The sequence below is a fragment of the Leptosomus discolor genome, chromosome 6, assembly GCF_034619465.1.
Source record: "Leptosomus discolor isolate bLepDis1 chromosome 6, bLepDis1.hap2, whole genome shotgun sequence".
NCBI lineage: Eukaryota > Metazoa > Chordata > Aves > Leptosomiformes > Leptosomidae > Leptosomus > Leptosomus discolor.
In genome coordinates this window covers 54,285,981-54,302,778 of record NC_141396.1, presented here as the reverse complement: position 1 = coordinate 54,302,778, position 16,798 = coordinate 54,285,981, and the positions used below count along the sequence as shown (strand labels likewise).

Genomic DNA, 16,798 nt, shown 5'->3' with positions numbered 1-16,798 from the left:
ACAGGGCCACCTAGCAGTTCATGTGCGAAAAGACACACCTGTTTCCACAATGCCATGTTGTCAGGCTTCCAGAACCTTTCATGAAGAATTCTGAGATTTCAGTTTGATCATCCAGCTGTAAATTATATCTGTATAAAAAACCAACAACAAATCAACCAACCAAACCCCTCTGCATTCCATTAAACAGACAAGACCCTAAAGAGCGAAACACGTTTAAATGGTCACATGGTATCTAATAGGCACTGGCAGCACTGCATACTGGCACATTTTTCCCAACAGCTCACTGATTATTTGGAAGCCTGTAAAAGAAGATAACATCTATGAAACTGACAGTTTTGAAGAAAAGAGAGGTACTGTGAATGAACAGTGTTTTGTGACATCTTTGGGCGGTGAGGTAAGTCTTATTCTTGCGGTTCCAGATTTCTAGGCACTGGTTTTCAACCTGCCTCTTCAGAGAAACACAGACGTTAAAACAAATCAGGAAACTTTGAAAAAGATTCTAATATTCATACTTAATTTAGATTGCACAAGGATGAAGATTTAAAAAGTTTGCAATACCACATCTGTCTCATTTTCTTACCATTCTTGAAGCCTTTTTTTTTTTTTTTTTTTTTTAAATCTGGTTCGAGTCTTCACAGGCAGCCTCACAACTCACTTCTGTATGACTTTCCCAAATCTCCGGTCAGCTCTCCTTTCAAAAATGGCTTGGGAAAAAGCCCTTACCTTTTACAAAGAAAAATGAGAGTAACCAGGTAACCAACAGCGACCCTTTTACATCTACCATTTTGTCACCAAGTTTAAGAACAAACAGTTTTGATCACCTTTCATGGCATATTCATTACACAGCCTCATGTGAATCAGAAGCATCAAGTGAATCAGAAGCTGTTCTCTCAGCTGAGACCTGTGTCACAGATCAGTGGGCAAAGAGACTGCAGAAGTGTTCCAGCATAAAAAATAACCCCTTGAAGTCACACAATTATCAATACAAGAACCAAACTTCTTCAATGAATAAATTCAACTAAGACAAATAATATATTAAAATAATGAACAAAATTCCCCTATCTTTGAACTGAGGAAGTGGTTTTGCATCCACCACATTCTAAGACAGATATTGATACATATTATAGTAGCCTGGATGAGGTTCCAACTTTTCCATCATAAATGGTACCTCGTCAGTGTAAGCACATTATATATATATACCGATGGAATTAAATACACACGTGTGTATTTGTACATATGTGTGTAAGCTCTTTCAGATGTTTTTAGCCCATAACTGACATTCTTCCTTCTGTGCAAGACCCTATACCACACCCCAAAGTACAGTCACATCTTACACTGGGACACAGAGGAAGAGGTCAGTCAGAACTGGACCTTCCAATTTCCTCAGGAAAAAAAGTTGAAGTGAGCAGTACCATAGCGATTGTGGAAAGCAATGTTGTGAGACTGCGCCAACCTTCCCTCACCAGAAAAAAAAAATTAAAAAATCAGAGCTTCTCTACCCCAACTCTGTGACGCTGGTAAGGGAGAAACCTCTTTCTGTGTTGTCCTAGCAGACATTTCTCTATGCTACAGGTTTGCAGCACAGGATCTGATCCATGGCACCAGACATTACTGTTAAGAAAAACTACTAGAAACGTGTTTTCAACTTTTACAGACACAAAGTAGCACTTAATTATCTTGGGTATAGGACTGCGGACTTTATTTATTTGCTTCTGACAATAAACTTCTATTTAATTTTTTTTCTGTGAAAGCATTGAGTCCAGTGACAGCTACAGACTGAAGTCCAGTGAAACAATAATAAAAGAAAACTATTTTCAGAAGGAAATTACAAATGACAAGAACCATAAAGAACACAACTACGAGCAGTAGTTTTCTGTTTGTCTTGGAAATAATTTTCTGTACCACTGTCTTTACAGCTACTTCTTCATAGTAGCACTTGATCACAATGAACTTTGAAAACAAGAAGAAAAAAACAGCTTCTGAATACTTACAGTAACCAAAGCTTTTATCTTTCCAATTATTTTTAAATGCACTTAAAGACACACGAATACTTGCCTTCTAATCCATACAACTAAGAAGATATTACATACATTCATCCTCTTAGTAATTCAGAAATTTGAGTAGAATTTAGAATTATCGAATCATAGAATAATTTAGGTTGAAAGGGACCTCACAAGACCTAAATTCAACCTCTTGCTCAAAGCAGAGTCAACACTGAATTCTAGGCTTTGTCATCAGGTCTTCAAAACTTCCAAGGTAGAAGTTGTTAACAAAAGTGAATATTCCTCATAGCAGTTCACATTCTTTTGTGATTATTGATAAACTATTTATATTGGTGGCAACAGGAAGGTTAAGAAGCCATTAAAATATTTTCCCTAGCAAACATTATCTCTGCTGTCTCTGTTTCTGTCTTACTTATCCTTATGTGATTAATTTTGTCCCCTATTCTGCTTATCTAACTTTCAGTAATCCACTCTAGTCTGGCCCTACATACTGGAAAGTATCAGGGTTTCCTCAGGCAGCCACTTGCTTTACTTATATGGCACATGCGAGCCCCGAGGACTTGCAGATCCCAAGATATGGACAATGGCATTGCAGCAGAATTGTTTCAAGGATGGGGTGGAATTCCTATCCCTCTCAGTCACCTAGCAAAATGGAAGCACTTCGCCACAGGTGTCTGCTTCAGGCTTGGTGAGTATCACCTTGTGCCACCAAAATGAAATGAAGCTTCACAGGAGCAAATCTTGACCTCATGGAGAAATTGGACTGGCTACGGCAAGTGTAACAGAGAGGAAGAGAAGATCTAGACCATAGATTCCCAGAAGTAGCTAAAATACTACTAACTCTTAGTGGGGCTCATACTGCCCTTGGAATTCAGTTGATCCCCTTTTAGCCCACCACACATTATTTCCCAAACTCCCAATGACCTCTCCTACTCCTGCCTTCTCCTTTAGAATCTATTCCAGCATGTCACAGAACTGAGCCAGCTGCTGCTGCGAGCTAACTTGCCTTTTTGGTTTTGATAGTAAAATCTAACTTGATCAAGTTCTGAACTCACAAAAGCAATTATGAAGAGTATATTACAGATAATGAGTTATTTTTTTCTTCTACGTAGAATATTCATTTTCCTCTGTGGAAAGAAGAATTTTCTTTTTAATGTCCCCAGGGAGCTGTTGTTATTGCAACTGTTCCTTCAGTACTTGTTTACTTTTTTTTTTAAGAAAAACCCAACTATTTAGTACACAACATTTGTATTTTAAAGACAAGACACTGCGTGAAGCACTCAGTCTCAGCAGCAAATAGAGGCATTCAACATCAAAGAAACACTGCTTTCACAGAAAGGAAATGATGAGCCTAAGATAATTGACTGTAAACATTAAACATGCTCCGTCTATGTCTGATCACAACAATCACCGCTCAATTTATTCACAATATACTGATTATTTTCACATAATGATCTTAATGGTATTACTCAAACATATCATAAAAGAACTTCGGTCACTTGCACAAACAATCAAAGAAAAAAAAATACTTTATCAGAATTCTAAGGACAGAAAAAAACCCCAAACAAAACTAGTATGTAAGAAGCCAGATATTTAATATGGTCTTAGCACTAGCACATAATCTTAAATAACACACTCCATATAAGTTTACAACATTATTAACTCTGTAAACAAAAGCAAAAACAGTCTGGGTTTTCTTCTCAGCTCTCTTCCACAGTTTAAATATGTTACTTAACTTCTCAGCTATGCCTGTCAAAGTATTTCTAAACTGTATGTTCTGGCATATGTAATATGGCTTTTGTTTGACTTTGGAGGTTTTTTTGTGCTAGAGAATGTGAGACAAGACTTTTTCCGGTGTCACTCTGAGCAAAGGATGCATACAAATGCATTTTCACAAGAGATCAATACTAAATACACCTCTGCTAACTATTTAAATTTCATAGACCAGGAGAAATTAGAAGATGTTACTAATTCCCTTCACAGGAAGAAAACAGACCACAGTGCATAAGGCATCCAGACTAGCTTCGTGCAAATGAAAATGACTTTAGTCATTAAAGGCTATTTTTTTATTCCACAAATGGAAATATTTCATATTTTTCATCATCAGTTATGATCTCAAATCAATGTCATAAAAGATATTTAGAACCAAGAATATTAAATTTGTACCAGTTAACTACTATACTAAAATATCAATGTGAATGAAAAAAACTCCTGACATTCTTATCTTCTTCGATAAGAAGAAAGAAAGAGATGGGACGGAAGTTGCAAGTAGTGAAAGCAAGGAGGAGCAAAGGAAAATAAATGGTAGAAAAATAAATGAAAAGAAGAAAAAGAAGACTGGAGTAGGGAGGAGAAAGAGTGAGAGAGCAAGTACATGCTAGGAAATAAGAGATATTGACCAACCAGGAAATAGTATAAGTAAAAATAAGTAAGTCCTCCTGAAGAAACAATCTTTGCTGTGATATATTATTCATGACATCATAACAAAATAAAACAACAACAAAAAAATCAAAAGTAAAGACCGATTCTTGAAATGTAAATTTTTCAGACCAAATACCTAACTTTATTGCTTTCTCTAAGTACTTGTAATCTCTCTCAGAAACTGCTGGCTGCTAACACCAGCTCCAGTGATGGCCCCACTATCTCCTTTAGTACCAAAATTGCCTTTCTAGTCTCCTCAGTCCTGAAGGGAGACAATTTGTGACACCATACTCCCAGATAGTTTGTGGAGGAGACAAAGATGGCTTGTACACTTTGGAATGCATTCCATTTTGACCAATTATGCTCTCCCCATCTCACAGTCCCCAAAATTAATGCTTCCATTAGGTTCAAGCATTTTGAATACTGAATCCTCTTTCAACCCAATAGTAAGAGACCACACTGAATAACAAGAGCCTTTGAAGGACCAGGGTCATAGCAGCTACAACAAAAAGTCCAGTCATTTATCATTCCGCCTATCTGAGCAATCTATCATTAATGGCTGCCTGAAGTCTCCACAACCACCTAGACTATTTAATACATTGCTGGAGCTTCCATTTTTGGGCAAGCCACAAAACTGCAAAGAAACTCTGCATAACCTCTACTGTAAAGAGTGAAATCTACCCTCAAAGGGAAAAGAATCCCATGAGAAATAGATATCAAATCCATTGTTTATCAGTAGTAATACAATAAATATAAATATATAACTTATGCAAAAACACACACCAGGGTTTCAATTAGTTTAATTTTAGATAAACTAAAATTCTCCAGCATCATGGGAATTGCTGCATATACAAATATTTGGGGAGATCGCATTTTTCATTCATCTTATCAGTAACTATGTAACTACATTTATATTACCTTACTTATACTTTCATGTTCATTCTGGATTATAAAATTCAAGTCCTTGTGGAAGCAAACAACCATTGTGATGTTTGTAGAACATCAGAGCTTACATTTAGAAATAAAGTTATGCATACCAAACAACTGAATTAGATTAGATTAGATCATTACTAATGGTACCATTTCTTAAAGTATAATTACGGGTACATAAATTTAAGTAGAAAAACATTTCTGTGGTTTTTTTGGTTGGTTTTCTTTCCCACATAAAAATGATCACCAAGGTCTTAAAACAGGGGAAGAGGTTATTCTTTTCTTAAGCAACCCCAAGTTACATAAATAGTATAAATTCTTCTTTATCTCTCCTAGTTTTTTCGGAATTTTTTCCCTTGCAGGTATTTCAATCAATTCTGCTGAGGGAAGAAACCAGAGCAGCTTCAAGCCAAATTGTCCATTTGGCCCCAGTCCACATAAGCACTTAGTTGATGTGTCCTGCATTTGTGCCTTTTCGGAAACAGAAGACTAAGCATTATTCCAACCAAACTCTGCTGATGAATGTGATATCATCCTTAATATCATCCACTCTTCAACAGAAGTGACCGCCATGTAAAATTCCACAGTGCTCACCTTTTATATTATATAGCCTAACAATTACAGCATTATGACCAGAAAGTGATGCTCTTGAGGTCAGTTTTGCCCAAGTACCTCAAAGCCTTCCTCTGCAATCTGCCCTGTCAGTCAGGAGGGCATTTTTCTCGATGAGGACACTCCAACACTCCTGCTGAAGTTGATACAAGGATTCACTAATCCAGAAGGATAATACTATCTAAAAACCAAGTAGTTAGGGCACTCATCTACGAGAAAGCAGTTCTATGTTCTACACAGTGTTCTAAGGTGGTTGTTCACATTTTTATCTTGAGCAATAAAGTAAACAAACATAATTCACATCACATAAATAATAAGAATTCTCTTCGGTATCTGAAGAGCATTTGCACTACTTAAGAGAATGTGGTGGGTTGACCCTGTCCAAAATGCCAGGTGCCCACCAAAGCCCCTCTGTCACTCCCCCTCCTTAACTGGACAGGAGAGAGGAGAGAAAAAAAACAACAACAGGCTTGTGGGGTTGAGATAAGGACGGGGAGATCACTCAGCATTTACCGTCACGGGCAAAACAGACTCAACTGAAAGGAAATGTAATTTATTTACCAATTAACTCAGAGAGGAGTAATGAGAAATAAAACCAAATCTTAAAACACCTTCCCCCCACCCCTCCCTCCTTTCCCGGGCTTAACTTTGATCCCAATTTTCCTCCCTCCTCCCCCCCAGCGGCACAGGGGGAAAACAGGGAATGGGGGTTGGGGTCAGTTCATCACACTGTTGTTTTCTGCTGCTTCTTCCTCCTCAGGGGGAGGATTCCTCACACGTTTCCCCTGCTCCAATGTGGGGTCCCCCTCACGGGAGAAAGTCCTCCAGGACTTCTCCAGCGTGAGTCTTCCCACGGGTTCAGTCCTTCATGAACTGCTCCAACGTGGGTCTCCTTCATGGTGTGCAGTCCTTCAGGAACCGACTGCTCCAGCATGAGCCCCCTCATGGGGTCTCTGGCAGCAAACCTGCTCCAGCGTGGGCTTCTCTCTCTCCACGGGCCACAGGTCCTGCCAGGAGCCTGCTCCGGTGCAGGCTTCCCACGGGGTCACAGCTTCCTTCAGGCATCCACCTACTCCAGCGTGGGGGCCCTCCACGGGGTGTAAGCAGTCATCTGCTCCACCGCCCATGGGCTGCAGGGGCACAGCCTGCCTCACCATGGTCTTCACCACAGGCCGCAGGGGAATCGCTGCTCCGGCGCCTGGAGCATCTCCTCCCCCTCCTTCTGCACTGACCTTGGTGTCTGCAGGATGTTCCTCTCACATATTCTCACTCCTCTCTCTCGCTGCAATTACTGCTGCGCAACAACTTTTTCACTCTCTTAAATACATTATCACAGAGGCAAAAAACGCTGTCGCTGATGGGCTCGGCCTTGGCCAGTGGCAGGTCCATCTTAAAGCCGCCTGGCATTGGCTATATCTGACATAGGGGAAACTTCTAGCAGCTTCGTACAGAAGCCACCCCTGTAACCCCCCCCGCTACCAAAACCTTGCCACGCAGACCCATTACAGAGAAAGCTGCAGAAGTATCACATTCTGAGAATACCATGATTAGTCCATAACCTTTTAATGCAGCCTATGACCACATATACATGGCCCTATCCACTTCCCAGACAGACAGATACCTTTTGTGGCTCATAGTACGGCAAGCTTACAAATTATCCTGTGGCGCCAAATGATGGCTCACAGTGGAAGTCTTCCAGGTGAGAAAGAAAGGCTCAAGTATTCTTCTCCCCCAAACCAGGAAAAATAACTTAAGTCAATTGTATGATTCATTAACCATTTAATTAGCACAATGTTTCCTTTTAATGACGTTAACAATACTTGTTTGATGGTGGCACTGAACAGTGAATTTAGCAGCTGGCAGCAGGAGGAAGAAAAAACTGCCACAAAATCAACCTGCTCAGCACAAATTAGAAATTTTATTACATCTCATTTAAGAAAAGATACATGAATTTACCATGGAAGAAATAACTATCAAGCCTAAAGACCATGCTGACATATTTTCCATGTAACTATTTATAGAATATTTTCCATAAAAACATGGAGGCTTCAAAGATATTAAAAGCTGAATAATACTTCTTGGTTTTGAAGTTACAGAACAACACTCCCAGTCAAAGTATTTTTGCTAAGAATTAATGTGTTACTGCTTAATCATGATTTACATTTAGATTCTGAGACAAAAACATTGTGGAAGAAATAACTTCTAGAAAAATACTGCTCAGTCATTGTACCTTTTTTTTTTTTTTTTTTTTAAATAAAGAACAGTTATAGTTCAGTAAATTTAGGGGTTAGATTTGTGTTTTTCTTTTACACATGGCCTGATTCAAGTACGACTAAAAAGTCTTGCCATTTGATTTCAGTGGGAATTCAATTAATGCCTTAGATTAGTACCTAAACTCTCAACTGAAGAGTCAGGTACAGCAAATTCAAAGCAACTGCCATCTGATGTTCAAGAAGTCGTAGCTCATGTTCAATAAGCGATTTTTCTTTCATGATTAACATGGTGATGTTTCACATTATTAACCCTCACTGAAAATCCTTTAAGGTTGACATATTTTTCCTGTCCCACTTCTTGCCCTGACTTGGGCAGTTTAAATGGCTTACACTTGCTACAGTACATTGCTAAGTAATTTTGTCCCTGTGTAAAAAGGGGATATTAATAGACCAGGGATACAACTCCCTCCCTTTTAAAAGCTGATATTACAGTGAATCAGGATATTATCCATCTTTACAGTGAAAATTATTCTGATGCATTTTATATGACTACTGAGAAGTAACAGATTAATACTTTGATTACCTTTTCCATAATATCTGTACTGGTCAGAGTTTCAAGTAAATTCCTCTCCAAGGCTGTGTTAATTGCTGCTCTCTCCCTAACAAAATCAGTACCAACTAGAGATGAAAACAAGAAAAATACATTCGAAAATCTTGTTTGAGTATTTATTAAAAGACTGTCCTATTCTGGACGTAATCATGTCCTCTTCTCAAATCTGTGTTAGCTTTCCATTGCCCTCATCTCCCTTCCTTCGTCATCCAAGCATAGCAGCAAATCCCTTCTTCAAATCTCTTGGACATTTTCCTGTATCTCTTGTCTCATACTAGTTCTAGATTTCTCTCATTTATACCCTATACTTCTAGCATAAAGAAAGCCTTGTGTACGTCAGTGTCACTAAGATTGTAATTTTTTGCAAGAAACAAATGAAAAAAAACAACTCTAGAATCCAGCCCCTGTAGTACAAAATTTATACTGTTAGAACAACACAATTGTAGGGTGAAAGCAAATAGGAAAGAGACTCAGCACTACAAGAGTTTACATGCAACATGTAGGGCTGTGGAATATTGTAGTATTAATGGAAGAAAGCAGTCAGTTCTCTTAAAGAAATCACTGTCACCATCTGCCCAGAAATGGTATCTTGATGACTTCTTTCCTTTTCATGCTAGTCTGTGCATTCCATGACTAAGCCTGTTTCATTTTAAAATGTTGCAATTTTTGTAAATCCTTCCGTCTCGTTCTCTGTTCCTCTGGCTTTTAATAATATCAAAAAAATTGAATATGGAAAAGTTAATTGCCTTTACGATTCAGAAGTCTCATGAAAAAAACAACAGCTGGGCGGAAGAGACATCTTCTATAAGCGCCTCAGACAAACCTGAAGTGTGGGCTTACATACCACTAGATGCTACAGAAACCACATATGAAAAAAAAGGTCTGTCTGCAGAAAATAATTTCATCTGGCTAGAAATCCATTCATTCAGCTCTGTTACTCATGCATTAATCTTGTTCTTTTTGGCCGTGATTTGTTCTTCCCAGTTTAACTTAATTTCATTGGAAGATGTTGTGCCTAACGAAGCACTGGATTCATCGGTGATACTACATCCATTATATAAACTGGTTTATGGTTCAAAGACAGCACGTGTAACGATACTGGCACAGTAAGTTGAGATGGGTAGCAACCTAAAGTATTTTAAAGGGTCAATCAGGATTTCTTAGGTAGTGACAAGACTTAAAGATGGGCAGATAGGCTCATCTAGATGCTACAGGCAACAAGAAAACGATGCAGCAAAGCATCTGCAGAGGTCAGTATCAGAAAAAGTCAAAACCCACCCACCCACCCTCCCCCTATCCCACATAAACTGATTCTATTTAGTATTACAGTAAGAGGACAATTACAGCACCTAATGTAGTGTGCAAATTACCTGCTGAGGTTTTATTCAGATACGTAGTTTCTTTATTATCAGTTTGCACATCTCAAAAGAGTCTATTCTCTTAGTGTCAGTATGATTTATACAGGTGTACCTAGCTGCATTGCAACTATGTCCCACAAGGTTAAATAAGACTGTTCCCCCCAACAATCTTCAATACTTCAGCCAAGAATTACGACTACATGCAATTGTATTGCTGGAAGATACGTAAGCATATCTAGACAGCCTTAGGAACAAACAGTTCCACATCGTTTCCTCTCCTCCCACCTCTACTTTAATGACTTGACACAGACAAAACACAATTCTTTCCTGAGAGCTCTGCTGAAAAACGAGTAGCTGTAACAAATGATGAAAACAGTGAAATCATAGGCATCCTGGTTAGACAAGGGTGAAAAAATGATTTAGAAGTTCATTATGTACCATAAGGCAATCGGAGAAAAAATACCTTCAGAAAATAACAGCTCCTTAGCATAGAGGCTGTATTTGGAAGCACAAGGGACAAGTCTACCTCCAGACAAAGTGTGAATGCTTTAGCTACACTGAATAAAACAAAAGTAAGCCAGTTCCAAAGAATGGCTAAGTATCTGGACCAAACGAAACAGAACCAATGCAAAGCTTCCTCAAAGTGTTACTCAGATGACAAACTATCACTGGTCCATGATCTTAAGGGAGTCATAACAGTTCGTATTAGCCAAAGGCCTTCCTACTGATTTCACAGGCTTTGGCTCAAGCCCTGAGTCACTCAAAGACCTTAATTTAGCTTTTGCAGAGCTACTCTCCAATAAACTAATACGATTCCAATTCAAACCAGAACCCTTTGAACAGAGTGGGACTTTATGGGAGTTTATATATTTCTATAATAAAAGTTCACTTTTATTACAATATGCAACTACAGAGCTCTCTTCAGATTCAGGAACGACACAGTCAAATCCCTGTAGAACCACTACTGTTCATGGTATGCAAACAACTTGGCAATGAGTCTCTGCCACTGTCAAATCCCACACTCATTTTAGTCTCCGAGTAGATTTACAAATGTGAGCTGCTCACGTACTATGTACAGCTATCTATTTGCAGGTATGTTTTTTTCACACATTTATGAGTAATTTTGACTGAACTACTCAAATGACTGTATTTCTGCGTGTGTCTGTGAGAAAGTTGACAGGATAAGCACGTGTACTTTTACAATGTGAGTTAAGTCTAAGATATGATGAAGATGTTGAATAAAAACAATAATTACAGCAATTAAATTCTTGAGTCAGCATTTTGCTGCTGTTCCTGACTCTCCCCGACTTGCCTTATAACTTTGGGCAAGTAACTTACCCCCGATCCTGCAAATACTTTTACTTATGCTAAGTACCACAAAGAACTGTATCTGGGATAATACATGTTTATTTGCTTATATTAACAAATTCGTGGTCTTAAACTGTTTCTGTGACTACACACATTGTTACAATCAACAGTTAGTCTGTTGTACTCCAATGTGGCGGTACAATACAGTGCGTTTAAGAGAGTGCTTCTCTACCAGTACTAAGCACACCCTAAGAAAACACATTAGTGCACCACAGCAGAGCAAAAGGGAAGGCAGAAGACTGGGATTCCTACCCAGAGTAATTTCTCCCAGCTGCTTTACCTCTGTTGCTCCCTTAGACTCAACCTTTGTCTCTAAGCTGTAAATACTTACAGGAAGTAACTTTGTTTTCCTACGTGCACATGAACATCTGCTGTGGTTGCAGGATGTCACAGCAGCAAGACACACCTGCTGAAAAGGGGTAAGAGAGGCAAAAACAGAGCGGGCACCGCTCTAGGCCTTTGGGTTTCCCCAGGACACAAACCCTGGCAGACAACGGCAAAGTAACTCTCTTCGCTTACTCTGCATGCACAGCGGGCGCTGTGTTCTTCGCTCGCTGATGCGAGTCTTCTGAGCAACAGCCGAGCGTGAGCGGGCAGGCCCCGCCGCCTCACGAGGCTCGGGCAGCGAGCCGCCGCCACGCTGGAGGCGGATTCCCCCCTCCAGCCGCCGGCAGAGGCGGGTGGGCGCTCCCACCTGCCCGCCGGGCCCGCAGCAGGGCTCGCCCGGGACGGACGCTGCCGACCAGCGAAAGGCGCGTCCAGCACCACCCTGGAGAGCCCAGCCCCACAACGCGGGACCCCGGCCGCCGCCCCAGCAAGGCTCTGGCCGCCGGAGAGCTCCCGTGGAAATGGCTGCCCAGGCAGCCCGCTCCCACGGCTCCACACGCGCGACGGGGACTCAGCCGTGAGTTAACCCCGGCCGACAGAGCTCCCTGCCCCCCGCTGCCGCCCCGCCAAGACGCCAGCCATGCTGCCCGCACCGCCCCCGCCTCCGGCGCCGCTGGGGGAAGGGCGCCGCGGGGGCTCCCGCCCCCACCTGGAGCACCGCCCCCGACCGCACCCTCAGCCTCGCGCCACCTCCCCCCACCTGCCCACTCCCTCCGAACGTAACTACAACTGCACCACCCCGCCCCAACAAGGCGGCAGCTCGCCTTGTCATTGGTCCCCCGGCCCGCCCGTCAGCCGCCGCTCCTGAAGGGGCGTTGGAGGGCGGTGCTGGGCCGCGCCGGGCTGTCAGCGGGAGCGGGGAGAGGAAGCGGCGGCGGGGGAAGAGGCGGCGGGGGAAGAGGCGGGAGGCCGGTGGTGATGTGAGAGCTGCCTCGCTCCTCCGCTCTCTCCGCATCTCTCTTTTTTTTTTTTTTTTTTTTCCCGGGCTTTTTCACACAGTCGCCCACTCCCCTCATTTTTTCTACAGAAATATACCTGTCTGTAAATACACGCCTACACCAGGTTTTTTCGAGTTCTTTTTCCGCAGAGGCCAAATACCTGATCCCGCGCAGCGTGCACCTCGGGTAGCAGGGCAGAGCCCCGCGGCCAGGGGCTCCCTCGGCGACCTCGCTCCGTTTCGCCCGCCGGCGCCGCCCCCGCAGCGCCATGGATCACCAGCCGAAGTTCTTCGAGAACCTCTCGGGCACCGGGAAGGCCATCGGGGTGCTGACCAGCGGCGGCGATGCCCAAGGTAGCTGCTCACGCCCCTCACTCCGGCGGCGGGGGGAGAGGAGGAGGGGAAAGAGGCAGAAGGGAGAGGGGCGGGGGGCTGCGGACATGGTGGGGAATGGGGGCAGGGGAAAGGGAGGGTGGGGAGCCCCTCGGGGGGTGGTAGGAAGGGAGGCAGGAGCGCGAAGGGCCTCCTAGGCAGTCAAGGCGCCCATGCGGGAGGCTGGGGAAGGAGCCGGTGGGTGTAGCAGCGCCTGCGAGACGGGAGTAGGAAGCATGGTCTGCCCCGGGGGTGGCTGCGGGAAGCCGCGCCGGTAGGGCCACATGGAGGTAGTGGAGAGAGAGGAGGGTCTGGGAGCGGGACACACGAGATTGCCCTGGTCCTCCGGTTCCTCTTTCCGTGCTGGCCTGCGAGCTGTCTTCTTACTAAGATAATTTAAAAGATAAACCATTTTTGCGCGGCCTGGGCTCCTGAGCTGCAAACACACCCTTATCCTTCCTCTTCCCTCCCTTTCTCATCACATTTTCTCTGAGCCTGCCTTGGCAAGGAAGAGAGTAGAAACGCTCCAGTAACTTTTGCTACCAAAATGTCTTCACCCCTCGGGAGATGGTGGGGAGAGGAGAGTGAGGAGGAGAGCGGCTGGCGCTGTGAGCGGGGGAGGAGGTCGTGCCGCCTTGCACGGCGGGTGGGAGGCTGGCTGCGGCTGGGGCTCTGCCAGCCCTCGCCTCATCTGCTTTTCCCTTCATTTTGGCACCAGAACACTTTTCGTGTTCCTACCCATGATTTAGAACGCTCAGATGGCAGTTTACTCTCTAGCCCCTTAGCAGTGTGATGGAAACGTGTTTCACCTCCTTAAATCTCCGAAGTGTAGAGGCAGTCCTCGCTACAGGACTGGGTGAACAAAAGACCTATAGACATTAAGAGGAAAGGGAAAGAAAAGAGGCTTGATCGCAGTATACTTGGTCATGAAGTAATGTTTTCTGCACTTTCGTTTCCCCTTTTCTACCAGAAAATCTCATATATATTAATAGTTTGAAGTTTCAGTTAGTTAAGATTTCAGATGTACGCTGCTCCGTGCTATTTGAGAGGGCTCTCGCTCCGCTTTTGCCAGGAGAGTTGTTTAGTGATGATTGCTTTTAGCTCCTTCCCTTAAATTACGACTTTTAAATTATTATATTTTTTGCTGGGAGTGTCTCGAAAGTAGTTTCCCTTAAAGAAGAAACGGCACTTTATTCGCGTTTGTGAACAGAATAGAGAGCGGGGCGGGGGAAAAGCTTCTCTTTCCTTTCCTGTGGGCTCGGTATTTAATGATCAGTTCCCCCAGCTTTCCGCACCCGGGGCCAGGCCGACCGCCTTCCCGGGCCCGGCGGGTGCGGGCGGCAGCCTCCCCTCGCCTCCCCTCCCCTCGCCTTCCCGGCGCGCACGGGGGGCGGCGGCGCGCGTGGAGCAGCGGCTCCGCGCTCCCTCCCGCCGCCGGTGCGTACGTGATCCGCTGCGAGTCGCTGCAGATTCCGCCTCTTTGCGTCATCTGGGCTGGGAGAAGCATCCTCCCTCCCTCTGCTCGCAGGAATAACGGGGAGCCCCCGGGTTTACCTGAAGCTCTGATCGGGGCTGGAACGGATTTGGTAGCAATCGGGGGTGGAAAATGTTACAGTTGTGGAGAAAAAGCAGATTGATGCCCTTACACGGCGTCTCTTTTGCACCTCGGGGGGCAGGTTACACTTGTCCAAGTTTTGTCCACAGTTTGCTCGCAGTATCATCAATTCCACTGCTAAATGATTCTAGGAGGGACTGTGAATCAAGGCATCTCCGTTTCGATGAACTGGTCGCCAGATCGCCATTTTAACTTTAAAGTGTGACAGGGCATTGCCTCAGGCAGCAGGAGCATGTTCAGCAAGAGGCTGAGCCCTGCTGCTTGCTTCCGCGTGGCCAGAGATTATATAATGCAGCAGCAGATGTACGTCGTTTTATAAAGTATTAATCTGTGCTTGCCACTATGTGAATTAAAGCATTTAAAGGACTTGCAGAATCCATGGGTAACGTCTAGACTTTATCATCTGGAAGACTGCAACTGCAGCATGTTTGCACGGAGGGGTAAAAAGTAACACCCTGTGAAAGTTGCTGTCTGAGGAGTGAGGTTGTCACAAAGACCAAACAAAGTAAACTGGATGCCTTCCAAGTTGTTTTGTAGGCAGCATTGTCCTAACTTAGAAGAACAAGGGGAAAAAAAGTAGAACTTGATCATTTAAACTGGATCACGCCACGCTGTTGAGGTTCATAAGGTAACAGTACAGATGTGTAAAATATGCAACCTCAAGCCTGTTTGCATACTAGGTTAGGAGTTAAACAAAGGACAGCATGAGTCATGCCCTGTCAAGGTCATTTGCCCTCTGTTGGGCAAATGTGCAACAGAAGTGAAGTTGTGCAGTATAAGCAGAAGGAAATATGCTGCTATTGCTGCAGAGCTGTTTGAAAATACATGTTCAAGCAAACTATAGGTGAGGCAAAACTACTGACTCTGAAGTAGGCAAAAAAGTGCTGTTATAAAAAAAGTTTGTCTCCTGTTTTGCCTTTTTTTTTTTTTAGATCTGTTAGGCACTAGAAGTCTTCACAATATCTGTAACGCTAACTAAACTTACAGGAAATCGAGTGGAAAGAACACCCATTAGTGTTGCACTAAATGTCTTTAAATCAAGGCACCTACTGATATGGGTTGGACTGTAAATCTTAGCCTAGGACAAAATATGCTTGAAATTGTTTTAAAATAGAAGATACTACCTTTACTGTTATTGTACTTTTTAATAATTTAGAAGTGGCGTTAGGTAAATGACGCAAGTCTTTCTATTTATAGGACATGTTAAGGTTAAATTACTTCCCCACATTTGTGGTATTTTCTTGCAAGGATTTTTTTGTCTGTATTTTTTTACTACCTGTGGAATATTAAGGACTAGAGAATGTGTATAGGTCATACTGGAACTATTATTGTTTAGTCACCGTATTTTAAACACAGGTATATTATTTTGTTTGGAGAATAAATCAGTGATTTATTTCACAGAAAAAAAAAGTGTATTTTGTACACTTAAGGTTTGTAAGTACTAAACCAGTAGTACTTTACCAGCCAGCTTTTAAATTGTGAACTAAAGTACTTTCCACCATAATCACAAGTAAGTTAAGAAGCAAAAAGAAATTTTGACAACTGATTTTCAAAATTTAAGTGTTCTGTTTCTGGACTATTTATAAATTGTAATGGTTGAAGCTCAGAAAGGTGGACTAATAAATGCGTTTCATGTCATGCTTTTGTCTTTGCTTTGCGGGACTCTCTGGCCATGGCCTGCTTCAGGTCATGAAGTACGCTGGTTGTATTTTACGTTGGTTGCCGGTGGCTGCCACAGCCAATTTTGGCTGCTGTGGGTCAATTATGTTCGTACAACCTCCAATCAGACTGCTTATTCTAGGGCCGTGATAGGTATGGCTCTGACAGAGTGCGAGCTCCTTCGAACTGTTGCCCAATTTAGTGGCTCAAGAATATTGGCTTTGTGACCATGTTATTTCTGAGATAAACTCAAAGATTTAGTGTTGTGGAAGACAGCGTAAGTAAGGGACTTCTATTCCAGACCGTTACCATG

General features: G+C 42.9%; 1 protein-coding gene across 3 annotated transcripts in view; it reads left to right on the top strand.

The window, feature by feature from the left end:
- Window positions 1-13,108: 13,108 nt before the first annotated feature.
- The window catches only part of PFKP (phosphofructokinase, platelet), a 45,600-nt gene continuing 41,910 nt past the window's right edge, over window positions 13,109-16,798 (top strand). For all 3 annotated transcript variants that reach the window (XM_086466932.1, XM_086466934.1, XM_086466931.1), the window contains exon 1: window positions 13,109-13,193. In XM_086466932.1, the coding sequence (XP_086323058.1) occupies window positions 13,109-13,193 (85 nt within the window). The remainder of the gene's footprint in view (window positions 13,194-16,798) is intronic.